This window comes from Podarcis filfolensis (genome assembly GCF_964270895.1).
Source record: "Podarcis filfolensis genome assembly, chromosome: 1".
NCBI classification, from domain to species: Eukaryota; Metazoa; Chordata; class Lepidosauria; order Squamata; family Lacertidae; genus Podarcis; species Podarcis filfolensis.
In genome coordinates, this window is record NC_139604.1 from 114,801,925 (window position 1) to 114,822,141 (window position 20,217).

The 20,217-nt window shown below is 41.5% G+C and overlaps 1 protein-coding gene across 7 annotated transcripts in view; it reads right to left on the reverse strand.

Annotated features, from left to right (window-relative positions):
- Positions 1-20,217, reverse strand: part of PRIMA1 (proline rich membrane anchor 1) — a 57,007-nt gene that overhangs the window by 11,091 nt on the left and 25,699 nt on the right. For all 7 annotated transcript variants that reach the window (XM_083621190.1, XM_083621188.1, XM_083621189.1 and 4 more), the window contains exon 4: positions 6,538-6,667. In XM_083621190.1, coding sequence (XP_083477316.1) covers positions 6,538-6,667 — 130 coding nt within the window. The remainder of the gene's footprint in view (positions 1-6,537; positions 6,668-20,217) is intronic.

A 20,217-nucleotide genomic window follows, 5' to 3' on the forward strand; every position in this document is an offset into this window, starting at 1 on the left:
TCCGCTTTTTGTATATAGACTGAAGCAAAGACCTTGCCTGGAAAACTGCTTTAAAGTTGGAAATTTCCTGCATCCACAACTAATAAAACCCCCTTGGAAGCAGGAGGGGGGGGGGAATTTGACTGTTTAATCCTGCAGGAGGAGAGTAAAGGAATTTAAGTTTCCATCGTCCCAAACCTGGGGACGGGGTGTCGGGACAGAAATTGTTTGAGACGTCCATTGATTGAAAGTGGAGTGCTTTGACAGATAGTTAAAAAAAAAAAAGAGAGAGAAACAAATTAACTTCAACACTACCTTCTGCATTTCTGTATTTTAAAGATACAAAGTATTTGAAAATCGAAAGGATTTGAAATCGAAAGTAATCTCCTTTGTTGGATACATTTTAAAAATGGATACAAAAAGAAACTGTGTCCCCTAGAGGGAGCCTGTCAGTTTGTTGTTGTAGTTTACTTGGACTCTACAGCTGCAAGATTTGGATCGTGGGACCAGCCATTTGACCTTGAACAGAAATGTGTTGGAAGGAAGGTTTAGTGTCTGCCCTTGGCATGACAAATGCCTTGCTGGAGCAGCTGCATGAGAAAATGAATTTGATGCATGAAAAATTGGACTTGATGAGCACTGTGGCCAGCGAATATGATTTAACAGGGAATAAGGATAAAGAAGTTATACAGCGACCAACTCAAGAATCTGGTTTGACAAGGCAAGTCCAAGGGCAGATGAAGAAAGAAGAGGCAGTGATCACTCCTCAAACAACACAAATGGAGAGATCCAAAGTCCTGCAGGAACAAAAGTTACTGATTGAACTTGGAGAGTGCTGGGAAGTGTTTGAAGTCAAGGAAGCTCTTAACTCTAGTGGGACTATGAAACAGGTGAACAACTATCTCTTGGATAAATACTTTTTGGATTACAAAGATGACGATGGGGAGTGGGACTGGGGGGAAGGGGCCAGCCTGACGAAGGAAAATGGAAATTATTACCGGATGGAACCCTCCGGAGACCCACTCCCCAAGAAGCTAACAATAGACAAAGAAGTGCGCAAGCACAAACAAGGACAAGAAAATGTGCAGAGGGGGCCAAGAAGAGACTTAAGGGCCTCGGATATAAGAACACCAGATTGATGGACTGGATGTAATGGACAGAAAGGACTGACGTGACCCGAAACCAGGAAGAAGGGACGTTGGATAAAAATTAGAGATATCACGGGAAATTCTTTTGTTAATTTTGGAATTAGTGTAACATTAATGAAATTTCAGGGAACATGCTGGAAAGGAACCAAATTGGCTTTAGCAGAAATGATTTAAGGAGATATGAATGAATATGATGTAAATTTTGAAATTTTAAGATTTTTAAGATAAGATAAGGTTAAAAAGATTAAGGTAAATTGAATAACAGATTATATTAAAAGATGGAAAGGTTATGTTGAATTAATTGATAAGATAGATTGTGAAGATTAATCATTTAAATTAAAATTGAGAAACATGGGAAGAATTTGCTGGAATAACGAATCAAACTAGAATACAAAAAGGGAGGTGTGAGGAGGTTTAAGAAATAAGCAAATGGAAAGTTGTAATTTGAGATTTGTATTTTTCTTTTTTCTTTTTTGGTTTTTTCTTTTTGTCTTATTTTTTGCTGTATTTTTCTGATTTTCTTGTTTTTGTTTTTGTATTGATGAAATTCTGAATAAATATCATTTTTTAAAAAATAAAAATAAAAACAACCACCTGAAAACCCGTTAAAACCTCTTCTGACTTGCAAAGATGACAATAAAGTACCCAAGTTTGCAACCCAAGTCTTCTGAAGGAGGAAAAGAGACTCGTTCTGATGTAACTTAAATTAATTTAAAGAGTTTCACTGCATCTTCTCTGATTTCAGAGTAGTTTACTGTGGGCCCCGAAGACTCACTGATGCACATTCTCCAGTCAGTTTGCATAGTTTCCAAGAAACGTGCTCTTCTTTTACATCTCTAGTTCAAATGTGTGCAATCTGACCTGTTGGATGCAATGTACATTGGCCACAAAATGTACAAAATTCAGTTGACATATGCACATTCCCCGAGGCTCATAGGAGATGATGTACATTGAACAGGAGATACACACATTTCCCCCTTTATGGATGGACTATGCACACATTCTCAAGGAGGTATGGTGAATGTACACAGTGGCTGGGTTTTATGTACATGAACCACCCCTGTTACCCCTAACATATAAAACCAAGAAGACGAAGACTTTTAATGGGATCCAAAATCTGCCTCAGCTGACCCTGCTACCCAGAAGGGGCGGTAGCTTAGCACACGTTATGCATGCAGAAGGTGCCAGCTTCAATCCCCAACATTTCCTGGATTTCTCTTCTTAAAAAAGGATCAGAAAGCAGGTGCTAGGACCCTGGAGACAATCAACAGTAGACAATACAGAGCTGGAAGGACAAATAATGTAACCTCACAGAAGGCAGCTTCCCATGTCCCTATCTGGCTAGTTGGGCTGCTAGTCTGACTATTTGAACCATTGCTCTCCACTCGTAAGCCACTTTATAATATGAACTCTATGGTATGGTTTTCTTTATAGGGCATTATGTTGTGTTAAAGCTAGCACCTAGAGATAAAACCTGCTATTCATTCAAGGGCGTGGACACCCCAAGGAACTGATAGTACTTTCCTCCTCTGGGTTGAGAGTCACACCTCTGAGCATCTTGCAGGTGACGAGGGACCACAAGTCTGACTTCTTCTGCTGAGTCAGCAACAGCACCATTTATTAGCAACTCCAAGCTCCTTTGATGTCAGAGAGGAGTTACTCATGGTGCTACAAATCCAGGAGGATGAAGAAGTCACTTGCTCAGGCTGCCAAGAAAGCCATCCTTGGAAGCTTGGTTCTGGCACTGATTTTTCTTAATAGACCCTTTCACATACTAAATTGGGGGCCGGGGGGGGGGCAGAATCATTTGGGACATCTCCCATCTAGTTTGCTGCTCCCTTGCAAGATTAAACGTTTCACCTGTACTAATCATATGCATTTTAACTGCTTCCCTTCCACATTCCTATCTTCTTCTTTTACACCTATCCTGGACATGCACTCTCATTTGTACTGCTGCATGAATGTTGCATAGTCCTAGATTAGATGTTGTTTTTGCCTAATAGCGAAAGTCTTCCGGTGGTATAGGTGGCCTTTGTATTACTGGAACTGGAATGGTTGAGAATATGTGAGTGTGGGTGAATGGGTCAGGTGTTAAATTCACTGAGGTACAGATGTGTCAGTAGATATTCATAATGAGTGTGCATAAGGCTACTGAGTGAATGGAATTCTACATCAGGGAGTCTGATGTGCGATGTATTGCATTATTAACAATAACATATATATATATATATATATATATATATATATATATATATATATGTATATGTATATGTATGTATATATAACTTTCATTATTTATACCCCGCCCATCTGGCAGGGTATACTGAATTATTTTGTATGTCTTCCATACTGGATTTAATTTTTATTGTTTTACATGTTGTTGTTTGCTCCTTCTTTGTAACCCGCTCTGCAATCTTTTCTGATGAAAAGCAGTCTATAAAGACTTTAAATTTTGCCAATAGCACAAGGGCCTGGGAAGTACAGTTCTTGCAATTCCCGTTACATCTCTGGAGACAGTTACTGTCTCATGCCTTTACATAACGAGAGAAAGGCTTGTGTTCTTTTTGCTTTTTATATAAGCATCTTATCACAATAAAATTCCACAGAGACACTAAAATTAAGAGAGAGAATATTACATAATGCCTGCCCCCATCTTTTCATCCCATATGTTATTTTAACTATGGTGCTTAGCCCTCTTCAGACTGCCAGCTTGCCCCCTAAATCTTTTCATCTTGCTCTGATCTAAGTCCTTACACTGTAAAAAAAAAAAAAGATTCAGAAAACAGATTAGGAGACAATGAGATCACCTGCTGTTCCAATTGGTCTCACTGTACTGCCTGAACCAGCACTGATTTATGTTTGCAAGGGATATGGCTTAGATAGCACTGTTTTAGAATACAATGAATTTACAGAGCAATCCTAAGGAGACTGCAGATGCAGTGAATGATCTGCTGTTCTGCACCCCAAGGCAGAAGATAGGAATATCATTGTTTTGTCCCCAGGCTGGCACAGAAGAGGGTCCTTGATCAAGTTCCTCTCTAGGAAATGGCCTGGCTTAAGATCCAGTGGATCCATGCCTCACTTGGCTGTTCACATTTTTAGCAGAACTAGTAAAAAAAGAGTTTGGTTCTCATCAAGGTCAAGGAGTGAAGGAGGGATTAGGGGAAAAAATGTGTGGATAAGTTCAATCACATGAAAATTCCATCCATGTTGAATGCATGTTGTAAAAACGAGTCTTAATAAGTCCTGGGCTTGCATGCGCCTGCCTCCTCCTCTGGCACGGCCACAAGAAGGAGTTCAGAAGTTTTTTTGGTTCTATTACAGACAAGTTTGTAGGAACATCTGAAACCAGACAAATGGTAGACTCAATTGTAATTAATGCAAACAGGCCAACTTCAGACCATAATTTACAAAGCCGGCCACAGTTTAGGGGTAAGATGTAACACTAAACTGTGGCTCATCTAAAATGCAAGGAGAAACTTCCAAACTTCTCTTTGCAGCCATGCTGTTGGATAGCGGAAAACCTGTGCCTCAATTTCACTACAACTAATCCAAGCAACACTAAATCAGATGATGAAATATGGGGGCAGGGAGGGAGCAGGTGAAAGGTACAAAGGAAGAGAGAGATAGAGAAACTGCAGGTCCTGTGCCTTCTGTAAGGTACTGTACTGCAACATGGCACCCACCACCATGGGGTTCCACAATTGCCTGTGGCTCCTGCCGCCCCCTGCAAACAGGCCTTGAGCCAGCCTGACAAACTATGTGCACCCCCTGCATACTTATGATGCTGCGTGAGTGCAAAATCCTCTGCATTCAGCAGCTGTGAATATAGCACCAGCAAGATATGTTCCTGGCATACTTACCAATATCCAGCTGCTATGCCACCTTGCAGGAACAGGAAGCCCAGCTCATATACCCCCTTCATGCCACCAGCTAACCATGCATTAGGCAGGGGGCAGTATAACTTTAAGTGTTGCTATTAGGCAATAGGACATGCCATTGCACTACATGAATGAAAAAACGAGGACAATCCAAGTGAGGGATAATTTACAAATGTCCTGCAGGCAGACGGTGGGATTTTGTGACATATGGCGAGTTTTCAAAGAACTAAATGAGATTTCAAAATGGCATTTCCTTGTGATTTCATTTAAGAGGGGGGATTTCCACCTTATGTGTTGCAAATGCTTATGTTACATGTTGTATTATTGGACTGTTTATGGGAATAGCTTTTCACAGGGTTCTCACCCCCTCCATTAAAGGCTGTCTCACATTTCTTACGAATGAGGGTGAAAGGATGGGTGATTATGTCAATTTTGACCTTGCTCACTTTCTCATTTTTCCAATCTTAAATTTCCATGAGTTTGTGCTTTTAAAAAAAAAAAAAAAACAGTCCACATGAAAATTCATCAGCATTTTAGAGTGAATTTGTCCTATCATACACAATTTTTGTATACAAATTTGCCAGGAATTTCTTAACTTTAAACATATGTCAGATCTGTATGGGATTGCCTGCATTTCCTGGCATCGTTCATTTATTTTAACAATTCATATGCTGCTTAATTCCAGTCATCTCTAATGATGAATGAGAAACTCAATTCAATGAAAATAAACACCAATTAAAATTATAAGATCAGAATTCAGTTAAAACACTTGTTGGAATAAAGTCTTTAATAGGAGCCAGGAGTTCAACAGGGAGAGGTGCCTGTCTGATCTCAACCTAAAGAGAGTTCCACAAGATTGGACCCCCAACACAGAATTCACAACTCCTAGTGGATTCAAGCCATGCATCTGAGCAGCAGGATCTGCTAACTGTGGCTCCCCTGAAGTCCTCAGTCCTTGAGGTATTCTGGATCCAGATTTTTACAGGCCTTGTAAGAACCTTGAACATGACCTGGTAGCATATGGGAAGCCAGTGCAAGCTTTTGAGCACTGGAATTGCTTGTTGACAATAGTCAGTCCCCATCAACAGTACAGCTGCAGTGATTTTGCAACAGCAGGGGCTTCTGGACCAAGTCCAGAGATAGCTTCAAACAGAGCAATCATCTTGAGATTACCAAAGCATGAATCATTATAGCCAGACTACCACTGTCCAAAAACAGCTGTAATTGGTGTACCAGCCATAGCTGGTAAAACACACTCGCAGCCACTGAGGCTACCTGGACCTCCAATGACGAAGATGGATTCAGAAGCTTCCCCAAACTATCAACGTGTTATTTCAGAGTGAGTGCAACTCCACCCAGAACAGGCAACTGCTCAGTCTCCCATGTTTCACTCAGTACTTGCTGACTTGTTGTCTGAACATTCCCAGGCTAGTAACTCCTTGAGTTTCCTCATCATTGCTCTTCTGTTGTAAGTTATATGGTAGCACATCCACAAAGCATCTGATCTTGCAATACACTTACAGTCTTACCTTTTTATGGCTTTGTAGCAAATGATGAAAACTAGAAAGAGGAACACTAGTGTGGTACAGCATGCTGCAATAATTATAACTGGGCCTGGCCACCACGTCTCTCGAGTAGGGCAACTTGGAACGGTAGGAGCTGGAAAAGATAATGTGGAAAAGACACACATTCAGTTGAGTCCTATCAAAAAGACCTTAACGCTCTAGGAAGCTCCACTGGCCCAGAGTTTACTCCTGGGGACATGAACAAGGAATTTAGTTTACAACCCAAAGCACATTTTCCCTACTCTGTTACCTACAGTGTGTTGTGGTTTCCTTCTGAATACCACAATACAGCAGCAGACAACAGATCTTTCTGCTACATCAGCTCACTGAAGCTTTCTTGTAACAACTGTTGGTCCGCACAATTCAGTGATGTCTACATGGATAGGCAGCTGACCTCCAAGGATTTAGGTGTGAATCTTTGCCAGTCCTACTTGGAGATGCTAGGGACTGAACTCCAGGCCTTCCTCTTGCAAAATGTCTTCTTCCACCCTATCTGGAGATGCTAAGGATTGAACCTTCCATAAATGAAGGGAGTCTTCTGTATGTAAAGTATCTTTCCCAGCTCTATCCAAAGATGCTGGGACCTTTCAGATGCAAAACAGATTCTCTACCACTGAGTTACACCTCATCTCCTAACTCTTAGACCACTGAAACAGGGGTCAGAAATGAAAATGGTTCAACAACGTTGGCCGCCATCATTTCTTGGTGGCTGCCCATCAGATGCAGCATTAGGTTGGCTGAGATTGCCATAATGACATGTCCAATTATAAACCCTATCAAGGAAGTTTTATCAAGCACAAATGGTACAGTCGTACTACTTTACCACACTGGCTATTCTGGAGTAGTTTGATTCCTCCATATTCCAAGAAGACATAAAACATTGACCACAGCAGCCCAGCTGGGAATAGCGTAAGGCCTTTCAACCTCCCACAATTGTGACCAGACAAAGATGGCTATTCATTTCTCAGAAAATAAAAGCTATTCACTGAGCTCTTGCCAAAGATTTGCATACTGTGAAAGAATCAAAGCAGCCCCCAATGTTTCATAGTAGTACCACTCTGGGTGAAAACTCATATAATTCCTTTTCAGTGTGGGTTTAGAGCTTAAGGCAATGGAGACTTCATGTTTTACCAGAGCATCTCAGGCTTGTATTATTCACCACATTTATACCCCACCCTTTCTCCAAGGAACTTAGGGCAATGTACTTCCCAAATAACCTCACAACATTCTCACAACTCTGTGAGACGTTTGCTAGTCCAAAGTCAGGCAGTGATCTTCAAAGGGAAACCAAGATTTGATCCCCCATTTTCCGTGGTCCAGGGCTCTCTCTACCAACCCACCCTAGCAGATTTGTGACCTTGCGCAAAACTGCAAGCACCCCACACCAAAGCCACATCATTTGTTTATATCACAAAATTTGCAATAAAACCTCAACATGGTTTACAGAAAGAATAAAATTGCCAAAATATCAGTAAAAAACAGCCCTGAACAAAAAACAGCTCCAGAGAACAATGCAGGTTCATAATGTGGCTGATAATGATGGCATCAGCACCAAAGGACAAAGAGCAAACTTTCCCCCCATTTGGCTCCATAGTCATTGTAGACCTTAGAGCACATTGGGCTCAAGAGAAGACCATGGTGTAAAGAGGGTGGTGGCCAATTAAAATTTGTTTGGGAGGATGCTGGAAGCGCTGGACACCAGGACACACAAGATCCCTTCCTGGATCAGTCCAAAGGCCCAGAAGCTTCAGAGCTACTTGTATGTTTGTGGGTTGACCCCCATGCCTTCCTCTGGTGCTAATATGTCAAGGAACTGGCATATGGCTTTGTGCTCTTAAATAATGAATCTGCACATGCACTAGTTGGAAACACTGGAGGCTCAAGACTTTTTGTTGGCTAAGGAAGAGCAGTAATTAAACTCCCTACCCAAGTCAAGCTGCATAGGGTTGCATTCAACTAACTTTTAATCTGATCAGACCTACTGAAATGAATGGGCATGGCTAACTTAGGCCCATGAATTTCAATGTTTCTACTCTGAGTAAAAGTTAGCTGAATACAACCCATGGTGTATAAAGTGGGAAGAACACATCCATTTCCAATTCTGACCTGTGATTGTCACATGCAGTACTGTTTTCCTTCTTCTTCAGGCAAAATGTATGGCTGGTATCCATTGAACAAGAATTTATGTTCGTACAATAGCATCTCCCCATCCCCCACCCCAATGCCTGCCCTGAATTTGCTCTGGAGGATTTAGAAGAAGGGGAGCAGTGGGGTTGTACCCAACTGAGTCCTACTCAGAACTGAAATTAACAAACCTAAGCTAAACATGCTCATTGTTTCAATGGGTCTATTATGAAAAGAACCAGCAATGAATGTAACCCTATGCTACAGGTTTTGCTGTCTGCTATGGATTTCTAAGTAAACTATATTATTTCATGCCATTTGCTTCAAGGCAAAAGAAATCCAATGCATATTGGTGTGGGTGCGTGTCATCAATTACATATAATTTGTGGACTGACAGCAGTGAATACCAATAGTATTTGCTGGATTGATTTTTTACTCTGGATTTGGGACAAATGAACAACACTGGAAATTTCCACTCCAGTTTCTCCTGAAATTCTCCAACATACCTATTAGTACAGTGGTATCTCTGGTTAAGAACTTAATTCGTTCTGGAGGTCCGTTCTTAACCTGAAACTGTTCTTAACCTGAAGCACCACTTTAGCTAATGGGGCCTCCCGCTCCCACCGCACGATTTCTGTTCTCATCCTGAGGTAAAGTTCTTAACCCGAGGTACTATTTCTGAGTTATCAGAGTCTGTAACCTGAAGCGTCTGTAACCCGAGGTACCACTATACCCAAGTTATTTGGCCACTTGAGACAGAAAAGGATTTATTAGTATTTTTATTTCTTCTACTACTACTATGATTTTATTTATATGTGCTGAATTCCAAAGCAGGCTTCTGAAAGTGGTTTACAATGTTATTTATCAGCAGTTTTCAAAGTAAGTTAAAAAATACAAGGCCCCACCTAAACGTTCACAGTCTAAGAAAAAAGTTGAAGTGCTCCAACACTCACTCAGTGTTTGAAGAAAAAATATATATATTTCAGATCTGGGCTTTCAAAATTTATACGTCTTATAAATATTCATGAATGCACTTCAGTGATTCTTTGGCATATCCAGAATGTCACCATATCAGCTTCGCTTCACAGTTCCTGACCCCCAGAAATGCATCTGGCAACGCTTGATCAACCACGAGCAACATGGAAAATTGCATCAAATCTTGGAGCAAGAGGAGATTCTGATAACAGCATGTGGTTATTAGACAGACACGTCAGAATCTGAAATCCTTCACAGGCCACTGGACTAAAGATATGACTTGCAAAAGCTGAAATTGGACAGAATGGTTTAATTCTCTGCTGAATGGTAGGCAACCAGGGTGGGGAACAGCCAATTCGTTTTGTAGGAGTGACAGTGTAGCGAATGTTGTATGTTTGGTATACTGCCTAAAAGAGAAAAAGTGAGCCAAGAAGAAATTTCCGTATTTGTAACTGTTAAGTACTGTTTTATGCTCTCTAGTTAGAGAAGCCTCTTTCAGAAGCAATCTTTCTGAAACACTGCAGAACCACCCAAGGCTCAAACTCCCTCAATTAACTTTACTTCTCGCTACATCTAAAACCTGCTTTTTCAGTCCTAAATAAAATCCAGATGAAGTATGAAAGCTGTAATGGAGAGGAATGAATGTGGTAAATGATATTCCTTCTCATTCATTTTCATGAAATTCCTAGTGGAGTGTGCAGAACAAGAACTCTATTATTACAAAAGCATACACACACACACTGTATTTTTTGCTCTATAAGATTCACTTTTTCCCTCCTAAAAAGTAAGGGGAAATGTTTGTGCGTCTTATGGAGCGAATGCAGGCTGCGCAGCTATCCCAGAAGCCAGAACAGGAAGAGGGATCGCTGCTTTCACTGTGCAGCAATCCCTCTTGCTGTTCTGGCTTCTGAGATTCAGAATATTTTTTTTCTTGTTTTCCACCTCCAAAAACTAGGTGCGTCTTATGTCTGGTGTGTCTTATAGAGCGAAAAATACGGTATATGCACAATGAGAGAAGAGGAGACCTACAGGCTAGTTCAAATCAGCAAGCGATTTGAGAATCTGATTGCAGAAACAAACCAAGCCTTCCTCCCTCTCTTTTAACACCCATCCCACCATGTCCCTCATATACCTTCTCCCGCCTCTTCTCTGTTAAGTGTGCCACTAACTGAGGGAGGGGAAGAGCATTAGCTCAACAGTAGGCAATCTGCTTTGCAAGCAGAAGGTCCCAGGTTTGATCTCTGGTATCTCCAGGTAGAACTGGGAATGTCTTCATGTCTGAAACCCCAGAGGGCTGCTGTCAGTCAATGGAGACAATACTGAGCTAAATGAAGCAATGGTCTGACTCAATATGAGGCAGCTTCCTATGCTCCTAAATTGGGGACCATCACTATACATAGGCTGCTTCCTGTTTAATGAGCATTTAGCCTGATTTGCTTGCAGAGAGAATAGAATCTGGGATATTCCACATGCAAAGCAGATGCCCTAGCATAGAACTATGCTCTTCCAAAACATTTTCCCTTCTCTGCCTCCCCCCCCCCCAAAAAAAAACAGCAGAAGGTTCAGCGGTTTTAACAGATGCATGAGGTACAGGAAATACCTGCATTCTTTTTTGGCAGGAAGAAGATGCAGCAATTGCAAAAAGCATTCACTTCTGATATCTGCCTAGCACAGCAGGCCATGTTGAATTTTTCAACTTTCAAATTCCATAAGTAAGGGGTGCTAAAAGGTTGCAACGTGACTTGGGAATTCAAAAGATATTTTGGTTAAATTAATAGAATTTAGTTTTGCTTGGTAAGTAAAATGTGCGTAAAATTGCACAGAAATCATTAAAAATGATTGCCAAGTGCCTGCAGTTTTATTACATAGCAATATTATTTTATTATTATTTAGCACTACCTGACATTTTTAGAAGGTAAAATTAAAATTTTTGGGTTTTCTGAAAGCAGTTTATGTGCTTCTTCTTCAAACATAGGTTTACCAAGCTAAATGTTCTCCAATCACAAAAATAAAGGCATATTTGAATTCCTCACACACAAACATATTTTTCAAACCCCTCACTGAAGAAATTTGCAAAAATTAAGTCCCACCCCCAAGAATGACCCACCCTACTAACACAGGAGTAAAAGCACACAGTATGCACACAAAAAGTCCAGGGATCTTCCTGTGGTGTCACCAGGCAGGACTGGGGAGAACTCATGCCTAAAAACCCCAGGGACCCATTGCTCAGTCAGAATAGATAAAACATTGGAATCCCTCTTCTGGGAAAAGTCAGATTCTGTTCCTTAATTTTATTGTTATAATTATGTGATTCTCAGGTGAATGGAGGTAGGCAGGCAGAAGCCACTTTTTAAGCCAAATATATATAGCCAAATATATAGCCAAATATACAGTGGTACCTCTAGTTAAGAACTTAATTCGTTCTGGAGGTCTGTTCTTAACCTGAAACTGTTCTTAACCTGAGGTACACTTTAGCTAATGGGTCCTCCCGCTGCCACTGTGCTGCCGCCGCACAATTTCTATTCTCATCCTGAAGCAAAGTTCTTAACCCGAGGTACTACTTCCGGGTTAGCGGAGTTTGTAACCTGAAGCGTTTGTAACCCGAGGTACCACTCTACTGAACTTAATCTGAGAACTTTTCAGATACTATTTATTGAACAAAGGCACTGGAGTACTTTGTTCATACATTCAGTGGTAATACCCCGATTATAACTGAGCAGCAAGAGAGATGGAGGGAGGCTAAGAAGGCCGCTGTTTTCACTTCAGTTAGTTGCCCCCCACCCCTGCCAGGCCATCTGTCAGCAGCTGCCCTATGGGAGAGAATCCATGGGGAGTCCTTATGGGGATTGAACCTGCAATCTTGGCATTAATAGCACCACACTCTAACCAACTGAACTATGCAGCTAAAGGTGTGGACAGTGGGGAAAATCCACACTAAAATGCTCTTCACTAGAACCGTTTTTCAAATAATAGTGATCGCAAACTGATGTGAAAATGTGGAGAACAGACTGTAAGACTGGAAAAATGTGAAACCAAAACTGATATATTTGCCCATCCCTACTTCTGAATAAATATGCCTAGGTGTGTGCTGTAGATAGCCACATATTAGTATTATTACTGTGCACAGATATATGGATGGAGAAAACCGAAGGCTACACCAGCATGAAGCTGGAAAGCTGCAAATCGTGTTAAGTACGAATCAATACAGAGTATTATCCTATAGAAACCATGGGTACCATTCACTCCATTGTACCGAAAGGAACAAACCAGGAAGGCATTAAACTGTACGTTCTGTCACATAACCATGTTGTTAATTCTGGCACCTCAGCTCCCAGATGTGTAGAGAGATACAGTTCTACAGTGCTGCTACAAATCTGCAGTCATTTAAAAAACAACAACAGTGTAGCGGTTTTTATTTCCCTTGGTTCTGTTTTTTGCTTTTTTGTTTTTGTCAGCAGAAGCCCCCACGGCAAGATCTAAAAATAAATATAATGAATGATACATGGGAGTTGCGCTCACCATTTTAAAAGGATAAATGTTTTGCTTGCAAAAGGTGCCAGACTGACTGCCTTGGAAAAAAAGAGCCATGCCGTTTCGCAGGAGAGAAACTGCCTGGGTAGCAGGGGGCAGGAAGCTCTGTTATCAAAGCCACTATGGATAAGTCAATCACAAGTGACTTGTGAGTCACAAGTCACACATCTTCTATGGCAGATTAAAATTAGGTTGCTGGTCCTGGCCTTGTGCCAGTCACTCGTGAACCCTCTCTAAATTCCGGTGGTGCCAGAGAATGTTCTTCATTATTCTAATTTCTAGAGGAAAAGGCTCAGTTCGGAGGAAATTGACCAAGTAGGACGTTCTACCCCTCAGAAGCGTATCCAAAATTTTTGGGTTGCCCTTAGTATGTTTCCAACTGGTATGGCTGCCACTCTCATCAGAAACTCTGTTCTCTCTGAAATAAGGACACGACTGAGGTACTGGATGCAATAGCCTCTAAGCACCCTCTCCTACTCCACAGAGCCCCAACCTGCTTTTGTTTTTTTTAAAGAATGAGGCAGTCTAGGAGACAATTAAAACTCAAGGGGTGTTAGTTTTAAAAATTAATCCGCCCTAACAAATATATGAGTTCATTATCTGGCCTATAATGTGGTGGTGATTGGAGCAAAGAAGCCATATTTTCCCTCCACCACTGTGGATGCATTCAGACAGCACTTTGTTCCATTTTCACAATGTTTTGCTGCCTGTTAACTTTTGCGTTTTGTTCAATCTTTTATGTGACGCTTCTGGAAATCTAGTGGAATCAACTGGAAGCTTAGTGTTCATTTCCCTGTTAACTGCTTCCCTTCAACAACAACAAAAAAATCTGTTTGCAATCCTGTTGACCTGGAAAATCGTGAGAGATAGGCACAGTTATTTTCCCGCCATTTTCATGGATCACGCCATATGACGAACTTTGGGATGGTATTCCAGCATTTCCCGTCATATTCATGAGGGATCAGAAGTGCACATTCACATAAAGGGTGGCAACATGTTGTCCAATGATGTCCGCTATTGCGTTGAACCCCACTGCTGTGAATGAAATTTAGCAGATCATGCCCACCAGTATATGGATCAGAAAGCCACAGTTCCGTAGTGCAACAGGTAATGCAGTGTAAAAGGAACATTCAAAACCTGGACAAATGTTCTAGCATTATAACCAGGAAAACTAGCATAACAACCCACACATCTGAATGCACCTTGTATCTTCATGGTGCCAACCGGCAGAGGTGGCAACCTGAATGAAACACTGGGGGGGGGGGGAGGGAGGTAAACCCCACCCTGCATAATCAATCACAAGCTGTGCACTGAAAGCCACCTCATAAACTGCAGGTGGAAGGCGGGATATAAATATTTTGAACAAAACAAATATTCCATTTGAATATTCCACAAAATAAAACGATCCCACAATACAGTAAACGAAACAGCTTTCTTCAAAAGTACTTTCAGTCATGTTTGACTATAAAGTACTCGCCTCACATTCTAAACGGGGGTTGTCTCTACACTAATTATTTAGAAATTTGCAGAACGATATTGAGGTTGACAAGCTGAAGACAATGAACAGGCTTCATATTACTGAACATGCTGAGGCAAGCTCATTTGGCCCAGTTTACGAGCTGGATGATAGAAGCTGTCATCTTTTTATTTGCAGCCTTTGGGAAGCAGTTATCTGCTCTGGTCCAGAATATGGCAAATGCCTATGTCAGCCTTTCCCAAACTGGCGCCATGCTCGCTTGGGCTGACTGCAGCCCAAAGCAGGAATTGCCAATTTAAGTGAGGGGCCATGGGCACATCTGTGAACAAGAGGATGTGTTGTGGACAGGGATCCACCTGTTCTACCGGTTACAACACAGTACTTCTTTCAAGCAAAATTAGCAAGGGGAGAGGATTCAGGGAAGACCTCTGTAGGCATCTGTTGATGACTCCTCAGCCACAACTTCTGGTGGGCACCAGCTTGGGGAAGGCTGGCCTAAGTTACAAAGCTACAAATCCCAGGGAGTGGTTTAACCATCAATTCCTCTCCCCAGGCAACCCTGAGAATTGTAACTCTGTGGGGGGGGGGGAGCCTCCTAACAAGTCTCAGCACTCTTAGCTACATTTTCCAGGATTCTCTGGTAGAAAATGTGACTGTTTAACATGGTACGTCGCTGCTTTAAATGTATAGTGTGAATGTATAGCCTTACCAAATGTTTTTAGTGTCCTGTGCCATATGCAATAGGCAGAATGCTCCGTATTTTCCAAAGACTAATAGGGAAGCAGGCACAGTGCCAATTTCCCTCAAATAAACTCTTGCTTTCCACTTTCTTAAAAAGTGGTTGCATCCAAGGTCAAAATGGAATGTACTACAGCAAGGCCCCTGGGGCTACAGAAACAAGAATGCAAGAAATGATTTCTTTCCTCGGCTGTGTCAGGCCCTGAACCAGAAGTTCTAATAGCTCTTTTATTTACAGTCATGACCGTTCTGTTCTCTGAACACTGGAAAGTTCAGGGAGAACTCTGCAAGGTCAGGCTTATTTGGAGGTTGGCACCTCGAAGCACAGTCTGTGTGAAAATAGTGGCATGCATAAATTTACAGATGGCAAGTGAATTAAAGGGATCCAGCAGCAAACCTAAAGGGTGCTAGCCTTGAAGCAAGATCAGCCCAGGCATGGACTCGGTGTATAAGGTCCAAGATGCAATTCTCAAGAACTCCAGCTAAAGGATCTCAGGGAAAGGGCCTAACCAGGAAGACCTGATGCTTAAATGTGTCTTTGCATTAAATGTGAGTGTTCCTCATTGTCAGCAGCGAGGGATTTCCTCCCAATAGAAACAGAAGCAATTCTCAAAGCAGCAATTTTCATTGGGACTGCAGCAGGGGAGGAAAGGGTTAACACAAACACACCCAGCCTGCTGAGTTCCCAATAATGTTCAGCAACCACCCGCATCCTGGAGGGTTGCTTTTTGCATTTTTTAATAAAGTAAATCTTGAGTGCAAAAATGCATTTTAATGTCAAATGTAATTTAGCCTTGAATCCTTGCAGAGGCACTGCCAAAGTTAGATCATACCAGACTACATGTGCCAATGGTTTAAATCAGTGGGAGCATCTGTATTTCTTCACCCCCTTGCAAGAATGGAATAATATCCTTCCCAGAAACATTCACCAGGTGCCTGTCTACTCCCTCATCTTCTGAATACATTTTTTTAAAAAAGATTTTATTTTCTCATGCTTTCAAACAAGCATTAATAGAATCTCTGGTTCTATTTTGATGCTGCAGCTCGTTCTGTTTATTGTAGCTTGTGTTTTAGGGCTGACTGTTTTTAGAATCTCGGTTTTTAAGTTATGTGTCTTTTATTATAAACTTGCAATGTAAGCAGACCTTACAAAGTGAAAAGGCAGGATAGGTGCAGCTTTAGTTAACTCACTGGAAACAGCAGAACTTTTGGCACTGAATTCTCAGTCCAGTGAGTTATGACCAATAGCCAGTGCAGAAAATTGGACTTACCAACTTAAAATTAGCTACCGTTTGGTTTGTATATAGTGTGGTAAAATTTTATCTTGTATGCAAATCAGGATACATGCAGCAATGTTTCTCAAAGCCTTTCCTCAGATTATAAAAAAGAGATCAAACACGAACTGTAATATTATGAAAAAGTATACAGAAGATCTCAAAGTTGTCAATGGACAATGCTTACTTGCAAACTAACTTCTGTTAGTCATTACAAGATGTAACCGTCTTTTTCTGATGCTGTATTTTGGAATTATTATTATTCATTTTTAATTGCTGTCTTGCAGAAATTTTACTCCTCAGATGTTTTGCCTGTGAATTTATATTTTTTGTTTCTGTTGTCACTGTTACTACACTTACACCATGTCTTTCCTCCAATGAATTCAAGGTAAGGTATATGCTTCTCCCACTCCTTGTTTAATTGTCACAGCAACCCTGAGAAGTAGGTTAGTCTGAGACACAGTGACCGGCCCAAAGTCACCCAGTGAGTTTCATGGCTGTATGAGGATTGCGACTCTTGCTTTCTGATATCTAAAGTATTCTAATTCCACCTCTTTTCTGCGTGGTGAATTTTAAGACAATATAATGCCTTTCAACATAAAAAATAAAAGCAACAGCAGCTTGAAACCATAATGACTCTCTGCAATGAGCTTGTGCAGGCAATCAGGACAATGGCTTGGATCTTGTTTCTAACAGGTTGGGGCTTGTGCCAATTAAGATACATTTATTGAATTGTCAGAACGAAGCACAGCTCTGTTCCCGCCACTGCCAGGGGAGCCTAGAGATTACTTTGGATGAAAATCAGCAGCATCTGACTCATCAATAACTTTCTCTGAAGCATCTGAGTCTTCAGTCTGTAGAGCAAAGGGCATGGACAAATGGGCTAACATTTGGGGTTTTCTTTTTATTGAAACGTTTTTACCCAAATGGAACAATATTGCTAAAAGAGAGAGTGACTCACAGCAAAACCAGAGGGATTTCAACTAGCTATTTAACAGAGATCAAATGAGAAAGGAATACACAGCCCATAGTTAAAACTATGGAATTTGGGACTGCAAGATGTGGAGATGGCCACTGGCTTAAAGGATGATAGGAGCATGGTGTAGTGTTGATAAGAGTCGTGGACTAGGATCAAGGAAATAGGGGTTCAAATCTCCCACTCAGTCACTCGCTGACCTTGAGCCATGGGCCAGTCACTCCCTCTGAGCCCAGCATACCTCACATGTGAGGCTCAAATGATGGGAGAGAAGGAAGAATCATAGATGCTTCCTTGAGCTCATTTCATTGGAGATGGAAGAATATGGACACAGAGAGAGAGAGAGTAAATAAAAATGTGATTAGATAAATTCACCAAGGATACAACTATCAATGGCTACTAATAATGATTGTCTCTGAATACCAGTCATTGGGGAACAGCAGAAGAGGCTATTGCACTAATATCCAGCTTCCAGGTCTCCCATGGATATCTGATCAGCCAAGATGCTCTACGAAAAAGACCTTTGGTCTCATTCTGAAGAGCTTTCATGTTAAATTCTAATGAAGAAACATTAAAAATTAAATTCACTTGTTCCCCTCACCATGTATACAGAACATGCAGAGAGGCATTGTACTCCCTAGCCCCTTCCCTGACCCCCATCCACCCAACACAAGTTCTCTGCATGTACATCTGGAGGTCCACACTTTGAAACCCTAAGGAAGCAGAAGGTGAGGAAGGCGAAGTGACCTTCAAAAATGTATTTGTGGGCAGCTGCAGTGGCAGCAGCTCACTGGGGCTGAATCTACACATATATTTTTAAAAATGCTGTGAAAATGCTTTTTTAAAACATTTCAAAATATATTTGGAACTTGCCATTAGCTCACCAGCACCATCTAGTGTCACATTTCTATAATGCACTTAAAACGCACTTAAAACATTATATTTGCAGCTGTATAGCTGAATCCTAAGTGGAGTGGAGTTGCTATGCTGGTTTCCCAGCAGGTGGGTCACTGCTGCTTTTGGGAAGGAGAGGAGGGAGGGAGCTCAGCACAGTGGAAATACTTGCATCCTCCCTGTCATTCATGGTAAGCAACAAAGACCCACCCGCTGGGATACTTGCATAGTGGCTCTGCCCCATCCAGTGAGCTGTTTCTGGGCAGTTGAGATCTCTTCCCCTGAAGAATTTACCTTTGGTAAGAAAGAGCACAGCTGCTCCCATAGCTGAGGACTGTGGATTAGACAAAGAGCAACACACACACACACCCCCTCTCATCTTTCAGAGCTGAGGCCCAACAGCCCTCTTGTTGCTACATATCATCACCGTAAGTCAATTTATTTGCATACCACATTTCCCACAAATACATCTGTGCTCAAAGTGCTTCACATGAAACACAGAGGCCTTATTCAACTCACTCATCCTGTCAGTGCAAGGATTTCCACTTGTGCAATGGAACTACCCACCATGTGTCCTCCCCAATTCTGCTCCAGAGGCTTTGGGGGGGGTAAGCAGAGATTTAGGGGGTGCATGGGGAGAGGAAGAGTCAAATTACAATGCACAATGAGAAATCCTTGCACTGATGGAACGAGTTAGTTGGATACTGTCCCATCTAAATATAAAAGCGTAATGAAAAGTTTAGTATCGCTACAACACAACCCTAAAATAATAATAATCAACAGCTATATGAACAATTAACAGACAACAAAATTTAAATGAGCATAAAGGTCACCAATAGGTCAAGTAAAAATGCCCAAAGCTTCACATGTGAAAGTAGCCCCAATCCCTGATCTTTTAGGCCTCAACCCAAAAGGCTTTGAGATGACCATGCCGATTAAGTTTCCGTTCATGACAACTGCACAAACATTCCAAGTTCCACAAAACTGAACTGTACACTTTGTGCTGGAATATTTGCCAAGTAGTTACTCGGAAAGGTTTTTCCCCCCTTCTCTTTTATGTTGGCATGGGTACAAGTACAAATCAGTAACAAATTGGGGCCATTATCGTGGCTGAGATTGAAGACCTTGAGTTCCAGAGATAATAATAATAATAATTAAAAAAAAAAAAAAGATTTGAGGGAGGCCTTAGCTCAGTATGAGAGCTCATGTTTTCTATGCAGAAGGTCCTAAGTTCAATCTCTGGCATTTCTAGCGTTTTTTTTTATTAAAAAACAAACAAAAGGAAAAAAGAGGATCACATCTCTACATGAGAACCTGGAGAGTCACTTCCAAAGGCAGAGCTTGATTCTGTCATGAGCCACACTGAACCATGTGGCTCCTGCAATGTGACCATGCACCACCACAACAGTTGCCTGCAGAGCCAGCCAGCTCCTTCTGCTCAAAAGCCAGCCAGCTGTGCATGGCTAGTTAAAGTAACTTTAAACCTCAAGTTTTATAATATGCACCACTGTTACTGTGTATACATCAACATTAAAACCCTAAATGGCCTCAGCCCTATGTACCTGAAGGAACGTCTCCACCCTCATTGTTCAGCCTGGACACTGAGGTCCACCTCCGAGGGCCTTCTGGTGGTTACAGTGAGGTTACAGGGAACC